General features: G+C 41.9%; 1 protein-coding gene across 1 annotated transcript in view; it reads right to left on the bottom strand.

Annotated features, from left to right (window-relative positions):
* Positions 1-453: 453 nt before the first annotated feature.
* LOC136877820 (synaptogenesis protein syg-1) overlaps positions 454-10,859 on the bottom strand; it is a 493,171-nt gene continuing 482,765 nt past the window's right edge. The window contains exon 11 of the mRNA XM_068228753.1: positions 454-624. Within this exon, the coding sequence (XP_068084854.1) occupies positions 536-624 (89 nt within the window). The 3' untranslated portion in view covers positions 454-535. The remainder of the gene's footprint in view (positions 625-10,859) is intronic.

The raw sequence follows: 10,859 nt of genomic DNA, 5'->3' as shown, positions 1-10,859 counted from the left end.
TTGTAAGCACAATATTTGATTGGAGTGCACTTGCAATAACAGTACGTTATGGCTTAAAGAAGTTACACGCCATTTAAATGAGTTAGTCGTTGCATGTTGCAAGACCCTCACAACCCGTGAGAATAATTATTTTACCTTGTTTCTCGCGCACGACTTTTAAATGCCCTCTTACTTCATCACCCGGTTGTTAGTTCTTTTGATCACGTCTGTAGTTTCTTGAAAATACGTAGATTTTCATGTGTTCGACTCTGAGTTCTTCAGAATATTTTGTTTGTTGTGTAAATACTTGTGTTGGCCAATGTTCTGCGGCAGCGGAAATTTGCGACCTGCACGAGGAAGGCAGTCGTCTTATGCAACATTACACTGATGTCATCGCACGTGACAAGCCATAAGAAAAGGCTCCTTACTTTTGTCAGATTGCGTTTAGTGGAAAATGGTGGCAGCACATCACTGACTAGACCAATGAGTGACGCTAGGCGCGAATTCACCAAACATGACGGCCGTGTGTTTCCGCCTAAACACTTTGGTTGAGAGCTCACTCACTATTCACAGTCCACACATTTGATGGTAGAGAAGCCGCCGACATTGCTGAGTGTCTGGTACCAATGTGTTTTGCTGAGTATCCTGAAACAGTACAGTAAGTTTATTATTACACATTGATCTTGAAATTAGCAGCGTTTTATAATGCACTATAGTGTCAATATTTGCATGTCACAATGGTGAGAAAAGGATTTTTCGAGCTACATTAAATTCATGACTTAACATCAAATGTATTGTAAATAACAACTGTTGTCCATGTTCCACTCATTTCAAAATAGCAATAAGTGTATCTTCTTTTACCAAGGGCATTTTTTGATATGACTAGATATATTGATCCCTTATTAAATAGCTCATTTAATTGCTGTACTATTATTTATTGAGAGTACAGTGAACATTCATTTTATTAAGTCTCGGTAACATGGAGTGACCAGGGCATATGTTTCACAATTCAACAGAAAGTTTGGCACCAATGGTTTATTGTCTGTAAGCGAAATTAAGGAAGAAGGGTCGCTACCTGACGCACGCACTACCTTTATGTGCATGCTTCAGAACAAAGAAATGATGGAAGATAATGGTGGAGATCAACGGACCATATTTCGGAAACCCGACACGAGGCTAGAATGTCATATGACATGAATTTAAAGTAAATGTAGGTGATGCATTGATTCGAACCAATGGAGAGGTGGCTCCGTTGTGTAGGGGAAGCGTGCCTGCCTCTCGCCTGGAGGCCCCAGATTCGATTCCCCGCCAGGAAAGGGACTTTTCTCTTGACCTGAGGGCTGGTTTGAGGTCCAGTCAGCCTACGTGATTAGAATTGAGGAGCTATCTGCCGGTTGAGATAGTGGTCCCGGTCTCGAAAGCCCAGAACAACGGCCGAGAGGATGCTGACCACACGACCCCTCGTAATCTGCAGGCCTTCGGGCTGAGCATTAGCCACTTGGCAGGCCAAGGCGCTTTCAAGGGCGTTAAGTGCCATGGGGTTTGGTTTGGTGGAGGTAGCATCATTTCAATATTGGCAAGACACTGGCTAAAACGAGAGATGTGCTCTGAACGTGCGCAGGCCAACGGCTGTGGAGGCGAAATAATAAAAGTGACCAGCGAGTGGGTTAACTGTCATTTCGGCATGATTCTACGAAATAGTCAAGTTGTGAGAAGAAGCGTGCACTTACTGCATGTGCGAGGTTAGAGAAGTCATGTATTATAAGTCAATTCGGACATTTTAACACTAGCTCAATATGCTCATATTTTACTTAGTTATTCGTCATTAGAAGCGAGCTAAGAAAATTTCGTACGCATGGGGAGCCTGTAAAAATAATGCCGAGATAACAACTTGATCATTACGCACTAACATTTCTGGGTGGAAGTGAACTCTGATAAATTCAACATCTAGTGTCTGCAAAATTTAAGAGGAAATAACAATTCCATATGAATATTTACACGTATAGTTGCCTGCCTATTTCAAGTTTATACCTGGGTGGAGTAAAGCACATTTTCATGGTACGCGAACACCTGATAGCACAGTTTCTAGTCCAGCATTGTGTATTGTGATCACATATAGAGTTGTGACATAGTACGGGTGAAGTACGGATTGGAAGGGAAAATTGGCATAGTTAGAGTGTTTAATACGCAGTGAGTCGTCGCGCGGCTAAATGAGAACTGGTTTTCACGGTCACGGGGAAGCTTCGATCGACAGTTGTACGGTAGATAATAACTGGCAGGTTGCATTGACCCCGTTTTAATACCATGAATGAACGGATTGTTGTAGTCAGGCTCCAAACCAACAGAAGCAGCAAGACATCGGGAACGTGATTTCTGCACCAGGATAGAGATTCACGGACTCTACGAGTTGCAGTATGAAGACATCACAGTGAGAATGGCTCCCCGCTAAACGGATGGGCGGCGGAATCGACTAAGAATGAGTACTAGATTTGTAATGTCATAATTTAATTGTGCACAAGTTTTAATGTAGCTAAGTGCATAATTTAGGGTTTATTTTGTAATTTCAGTAGGTTAGCTGTTGGTTGGGAGGACCACGTCCTATCTCAGTAAAATCAATCAATCAATCAATCAATCAATCAATCAATCAATCAATCAATCAATCAATACTGATCTGCATTTAGGGCAGTCGCCCAGGTGGCAGATTCCCTATCTGTTGCTTTCCTAGCCTTTTCTGATATGATTTCAAAGAAATTGGAAATTTATTGAACATCTCCCTTGGTAAGTTATTCCAATCCCTAACTCCCCTTCCTATAAATGAATATTTGCCCCAGTTTGTCCTCTTGAATTCCAACTTTATCTTCATATTGTGATCTTTCCTACTTTTATAAACGCCATTCAAACTTATTCGTCTACTAATGTCATTCCACGCCATCTCTCCGCTTACAGCTCGGAACATACGACTTAGTCGAGCAGCTCTTCTTCTTTCTCTCAATTCTTCCCAACCCAAACATTGCAACATTTTTGTAACGCTACTCTTTTGTCGGAAATCACCCAGAACAAATCGAGCTGCTTTTCTTTGGATTTTTTCCAGTTCTTGAATCAGGTAATCCTGGTGAGGGTCCCATACACTGGAACCATACTCTAGTTGGGGCCTTACCAGAGACTTATATGCACTCTCCTTTACATCCTTACTACAACCCCTAAACACCCTCATAACCATGTGCAGACATCTGTACACTTTATTTACAATCTCATTTATGTGATTACCCCAATGAAGATCTTTCCTTATATTAACACCTAGATACTTACAATGATCCCCAAAAGGAACTTTCACCCCATCAACGCAGTAATTAAAACTGAGAGGACTTTTCCTATTTGTGAAACTGACAACCTGACTTTTAGCCCCGTTTATCAACATACCATTGCCTGCTGTCCATCTCACAACATTTTCGAGGTCACGTTGCAGTTGCTCACAATCTTGTAACTTATTTATCACTCTATAGAGAATAACATCATCCGCAAAAAGCCTTACCTCCGATTCCACTCCTTTACTCATATCATTTATATATATAAGAAAACATAAAGGTCCAATAATACTGCGTTGAGGAATTCCCCTCTTAATTATTACAGGGTGGGGAATCTTGTGTATTTAAATGTAAATAACTGTAAATTACATGTGTACCGATTGCATGAGATCACAGCTTGCCTTTTCTTTTACCGTGATTCTATAGCTGAGAGGTTAAAGTAATTTATTATAAGTCAGGCTCTTGCTTTTAGCCATGTTTCATAATTTGTCTGTTTTGATGCATGAGAAGCAATGAACGTCTCGAGCCTTAAATGTAAATATAAAAGGGATATAAATTAAAGTCTGGAAGGGCTATATTCATTATATTATGGGATTTCAAACTATACGAGTACCGGTACATGCTGTCACGTTTTCTGACATTTTTGCATGAAATGTGGGTGGGAATGTGGGTATTGGTGGAGCCTGGATCCACGAGCTTTGTTGAGGTCATCTTCATGATTATTTGAATGTAAATATGAGTGTTCTTTGTAGCATCAAGAGCTCGTTTTCATTACTGGTGTGAATTTGTGATTGGTTCACAATTTCGTCGATCGCAGTTTCGTATTTCCTGAATATTAGAATCAAATTTCTTTAAATTTGACATTATTATTATTACTAACACGATTTTCTTGAGTTGAACGTATAAGATATTTCAATAACTTTCAGATTTTCAAACACGAATTATCTCTATGGTGGTAATTTCTCAGTCTTCTAACTACTGTATTATAGCAGAGTTGGTCATTTGGTTTAAATTTTAACTTCACGAGCGCGAGTGTTCTTGCATGTGATCATCACTGTATTGCTTTTAGAGAGCGAAAGTCAGACGACGTCATTTATATTTGTATCAGATACGACAGCTTTAGGGCATGTGATTTATTGTGTGATGAGTAAGTTAACGTGTTCCTCATTCCTAACCCTTTACTGCATGAATTATTTCTCGTGTTCGCTTGGCGAAGAAAATTACAAGCTTGAATGTTGAACTTACGTTCATTGTTTTGGATCTGCCAGCAATTCTTAAATGGGGCTAATAGCTTAACACTCGTATGTGATGTGGATTGCATAATAGGGTATATATACGATTTTTCACGATTTCACGTTTAGTTTCTAACATTCAAAGACCGAACATTACCGCCTACTGGCCGTAGGTACGTATTGCAAGGCGCAAGTATACTTGCACGACCGTAGGTCGGTAATGTCTGAGGTTGAGCCAGAGGTACTCCTGAAGACTGTGGTAATGTGATGGGGAGGGCCCACGTAAAATAAGCGGTGGTTGGTACGCGTGGATGTTGACGTGCTGGAGGGAGTACCTTTGCTTGTAGGGCCACGGAAAATATAGAAACATATTTTTCAACTTTGACATATGTATATTTTGTCATTCCGGTCTGGAAAACCAAGAATAACGGCCGAGATGATTCGCCGTGCTGACCACACGACACCTCGCAATCTGCAGGCCTTCGGGCTGAACAGCGGTCTCTAGGTAGGTATGTGATTTTCACTGAGTGTGGTGCCGATCCACAGCTGATTTGTGTCCATGCAGATACTCGCTATTAAGGTGTATATTTTGGTAGGATGTTTTACCACTCAGCGTATTTTTATGTGTACAGTTAGATTAGTGATTTTCACTCCGAATCGCATTAAAAACATTTTTTCTTTTAAGGTTACGGACCCCCGCTCCAATGTGAAGTGTGCAGGAAAGGTGGATACTCATCTGAATTTGAAAGAATTAACAAACCAGCCGGGCGCATCCAAAATCTCCTCTTAAGACGTGTTAAAGTGTCTGCTTTTTCTGTTAATGTTAAGTACGTGTTTCGGCGTACGATTGCTTATTCGTAAATATATATTTCATGAAACTAAGCTCTGTGAAAGATTGAGACAACCTTTGAATCATGCAAAAAATAATTGACACACTTTGACTTGAGTGGTCTACTTCCATTTTTCTTGTTTGTTTTAATAAACATGTTTTCCTCAATACCGATGTAATGCCTCCACTTGCACCATTTACTAGCTCTTATTAGATCTTGTCTCGTCCATATTATATATATGTTCCCAATCACATCCAGGGTGTCATTTTAAGTTATTTTCATAGTTTGAGTTGTTCGAATTGAGCTCGCCTAGGAGCGACTGGCCAGTCTGCGAGAGATTACCTTTATGGTAGGAAAAGGGGACAATATTTTACGACGTAAACTAGTTCTGTGGTGTATGTCAGCGTTTCCGAAGTTTCCTCGATCGATTACCGGCTGGTTTCATTTCTTAATTGAGGGACTCAACAGTACGCCTGAAAATATGGTCTGGCGTTCCAGTATCGGCAGGCCACCAGTCTTGGCAGCAATTCTCTTAGAAGACCGATCCCCATACCCAGCTAATGCGCAATCGATTTGATTATTGCTTGTCTTTTTAAACTATGAAGTAGGGTCCTAACGTTCAAAGACTGCACGCAGTCGGAAAACCACAAGAATTTCAAGTAAAGATGTTTGAAATACCACCACCTACTCAATAATCATAACTGTGAAAAGGTGGTGAATGCTTATATTCTATTTTTGACTGCAACGATGTATAACAGTTCAAGAGAAGCGTGCAAATTTTGAACTTTGTCAGCGTTTCAGAGAAAAACCTTGCAAGACTTCCACAACAACATTCATAATTGCATGAAGGAGAGGTCAAAAATACTCCGGGTAGAATATTTGTTGCCAGCCTGTTTCGTATCGGGTGGATGGGTGGGGTGGGGGAGGCTGGATTCGATTATCGGGCAGATCGGGGATTTTTACCTAGAACTGACGGATGGTTCGTGGTCGACCAAGTCTACGTGAGAAAGACTGAGGCGTTATGTGACAGTGAGGTAGCATCCTTGGTCTAGAAAGACCAAAATAATGACCGAAAGCATTCATAATTTGTAATCTGCAGGCCTCCAGGCTGAGTAGTGGTCGCTTGGTAAGCCAAGGACCATAAGAGAACTTGAACTACTGTACGTGTGTGCGTACAGGAAACAAACCCCATGGTGCAACAGCCCCGAAGGGGTTTGGTTTGTAAAGCGATCACCGCTCAGCCCGAAGACCTGCATATTACGAGTGACATGCGGTCGCCATCACGAATTCTCTCGGCCATTATTCTTGGCTTTCTAGGCCGTGGATACTAGCTCACTCTGAGAAAGCTCCTCAGTTGTAATCGCGTAAGCTCAGTGGACGTCGAACTAACCCTCAGATCATTGAACTAGCTAGGATTCGAACACGGGGCAGTTAAAAATTCAAGGTACAACTATATTATGTTTAACAAAACATATTGATTTCTGCACGTATACAAGCTCTTTTTTCATCAGGTATGTAACATACAGCCGCCTCTGTGGTGTAGTGGTTAGCGTGATTAGCTGCCACCCCCGGAGGCCCGGGTTCGATTCCCGGCTCTACCACGAAATTTGAAAAGTGGTACGAGGGCTGGAACGGGGTCCACTCAGCCTCAGGAGGTCAACTGAGTAGAGGTGGGTTCGATTCCCACCTCAGCCATCCTGGAAGTGGTTTTCCGTGGTTTCCCACTTCTCCTCCAGGCGAATGCCGGGATGGTACCTAACTTAAGGCCACGGCCGCTTCCTTCCCTCTTCCTTGCCTATCCCTTCCAATCTTCCCATCCCTCCACAAGGCCCCTGTTCAGTATAGCAGGTGAGGCCGCCTGGGCGAGGTACTGGTCATACTCCCCAGTTGTATCCCCCGACCAAGAGTCTGAAGCTCCAGAACACTGCCCTTGAGGCGGTAGAGGTGGGATCCCTCGCTAAGTCCGAGGGAAAAACCGAACCTGGAGGGTAAACAGATGATGATGATACAGCATTGTATATAGATTTTTAAGCCGAGCACTAGTTAACCATTTTAATTTTAGTATTAAGACAACAGGGCTGAACATGCCTAATAAATTCAAGCTAAACATGTCCCGTCATTCCATTATGTAACATCGGCTTTGATTACTAATAAATAAAAAATTGTATTGAAAAGGTGGACTTCTACGAGATGATTCTTTCATAAGCTTAGATTTTCTCTGATATCTTGCTCTTCTATTACCTTCACCTACCAACACTTTCCCTTTCATTGCAGCAGCGACGGTAGGTACAGATTTCTCTGCAACTGTAGCGGTAGGTGACGTCACACGGTGCATAGCCTTACGAAGCAGATTTTCGTAAACTACACTTCTCAGTTAAGGTTTATTTTCACGATAAGTTGCAAGCAGCATTCAACGTATTAATACTAGGATCACCAAGGGGGAGGTGAACATCGAGACGGGTTACAAGTCTACAGCACTAGTAGCCAGGAAGATTAAGCTCGATAGGAAGAAGTTCGGTGGGCTCGAACCCCACTGTCGGCAACCCTGAAGATGGTATTCTGTGGTTTCCTATTTTCACACCAGGCAAATGCTGGGGTTGTACCTTAATTAAGGATACGGCCGCTTCCTTCCCACTTGTAGCCCTTCCCTATCCTATCGTCACCGTGGGACCTACCTGTGTCGGAATGACGTAGAGCCAACTGTAAACATACAATCACGTTATTAATGACCCTATGCTTCCTCATCTTTCCTGCGTCTGCTTCTCTACTCTGCTTACAGCCATGATACTTGTTTGTAAACGACGCCATCTCGCTTTTCTTTTTAAAGTCCGTGTTACAGTTTAACGAGTTGACATGTACGACACTGTGTTACTGAAGGTCTCTTAGTTAGAGTCACGTGTTGATGTTGTAAACTGCACGGTTGAAGCTCTGACAGAAGAGGATCTTGCGTACACTCATGAAACAATTTCCTACAAGCCTTCTTTACAGCTACGTTTTCTAGAAATGCCTTTGGTAACGCAATTGCTACGATTGCATCCTAAATATGTTGAAAGTTTATTTCGCATCATAATAATCGTAAGCTTTCTACAGAGATATGTAAAATAATAACACTTGTTGCCTCATATTAATGTTCAAGAATGTTACCTCGCTGGGGAGCTCAGCTTGTAAATATGGTATTTCACATTACCACCAGTTTAGAAAACACGAGTGCTATTCGAAGTGTTTCTTGTAAGTATCTATGCTATGCTATATTCCCAGAGGCTGAAGCTCGTTGGATCGTCAAAAAGCATTAATAATGATTACGCAGAAACCACACCAGAATTAGACGTATAAGGAGTGATAAGTAGTGAGGCAGTTCGCCATCACCTTCTTTCCCTTATGTCTTTACCAGAGGCTGGTTATGTCCTCAGATAGCATCAGCAAAGTTTATACAGAAATCACACCGTAATTAAACGTTTAAGGCGTTATGATAAGCTGTCTGTTTGTTCGTGCAAGGACACTACCGCAGTTTGGTTGAATCCTCAAAAGTCATCGCCGAAGGTTATGCAGAAACCACACCATAATTAGACGTAATAGGCGTGAATAGATGTGAGGTATTTTGTCATCTTTTTTTTTTACGTTGCTTTATAGGTAGGTGCATTTCCTGACACCAACTCTATGTAGAAACACCAATATTCAAATAACTTCACTGTTCACCAGCACATTACGATATGTAATAGGTATAAAAATGCTATTGCTCAATAAATTCGTAAACTTGTAACAGAGTTTCTTGGTGTACTGTACAAAATGAGAATGAGCTATATGTAATACTGCGTACAAGAGTCGTACACCTTAGTGTAGTTGTACAAGCTGGAAATAGAGAATATTCTCATCATACTTCGTACGTCCAATTACGACGCAGACTTTTGTCGGTTCTCTATCAGCCAGCCTCTTAAATCGCTATACTAACTATTCAGCCTGGAAGCCAATGTTTCTGAACAAAAGGAAGAGTTAGAAATTTTCGTCTCGAGAGAGTCCTTTAATGCGGTCACACGAGGCCATAATACTTGAGCACACTCGAACACTGCTGAATATATTTATAGAACGTAGTTGTTGCAGATTTACGTCGACGTTGACAAGCATACGTAGATGAATATATTTGCTATTATGCTGTTTAGTAATGTGTTTTTAGCGTGCGAGTGTCCGATGACACATCCAGATCATCAGTTCTGTAGTCCGGCTCCATGGCTATATGGTCATAGGGGTCCCGGGTTCGATTCCCGGCAGGGTCGGGAATTTTAACCATAATTGGTTAATTCCCCTAGCACGGGGACTGGGTGTATGTGTCGTCTTCAACATCATTTCATCTTCATCACGACGCGCAGGTTGCCTACTGGAGTCAAATCAAAATACCTGCACCTGGCGAGCCGAAGTCTTCGGACACATCCCGGCACGAAAAGCCATACGCCATTTCATTTCATCAGTTCTGTAGCTGATATACTTGATACATCTCATGGAGGATGAGCTACGAGAGGGGAGATCACCTGGAGAGACCAGTAGCTGGCCGGCTGTTTGTAGGCAAAGAGATGGATCAGTCGTAATCGTGAGAAAGGTATCGTCCAGACATTTGGCTCCTGATGAAATGATAAAACACGAAAAATCATTTCGAGGATAGCGCTGGAAAAAGCCTGGAACCAACCAACCAACCTTCCTTCCTTCCTTCCTTCCTTCCTTCAACCGTTACTGGGCAGAGTAACGTAGTCTGTGGCTTGCTCAGCCCAAGAACTCCTGTCGGGATGTGTAGCCTAGATGGCAGAGCGCAGGCTTTCTGATTCGAAGTTGGGAAGTTAAATCCTGGCTCAGTACGGTGTTCAAATACGCTGAGACTAAGTGCATCCAATTGTAGAGTGACCACACGTCACCGCTTAATATACAGGTCTTCCAGCTGAGTAACAGTTGCTGAGTATCCCAAGGTCACTACCTTGACAGATTCGACCGTGAACTAGAATCATAGCACATGTCTGTCTGTTACTCACTAGCTGTGTTGTTCAGTTCCGTTTTCTTCCTTAGATATGACTTGGGATTGTATAAAGCGATGCACCTATCGTGAATTTGTAGGATTATTTGTGATCATCGGTCGGTTCACGTAGAGAAGGATCTTCTACGCCATTTTAGCAAGCAAACCATGCTCATATAACATGAAATGTTAGCCTAGACGCAGTGTATGAAATGTGATGTGTCGAGAAGTAAAAAGCCATTTGTTGAACTACACAAAACGTAAGTGCACGATAGCTAATATTAAAATACTTATAAAGTTACTAGCAAATGTACAATTGCTACGCTACGGTATTCTACATGTTATACGGATATCGAAGTAAATACTATACGTGCAGTAAATACGATTGTTTTAAAATTGCATGACCCTTAGCGTTATCTGATAAATAGCACGGGTGTGGGTTGCGGAGTTGTAATGATAACGGCAGGCTCATTTGCCTACTGCCATTCACAATCGAGTTGGGAAGATTACATTATAA

Source organism: Anabrus simplex, chromosome 7 (genome assembly GCF_040414725.1).
Source record: "Anabrus simplex isolate iqAnaSimp1 chromosome 7, ASM4041472v1, whole genome shotgun sequence".
Lineage (NCBI taxonomy): Eukaryota > Metazoa > Arthropoda > Insecta > Orthoptera > Tettigoniidae > Anabrus > Anabrus simplex.
This window is presented reverse-complemented; position numbering and strand designations above follow the sequence as displayed.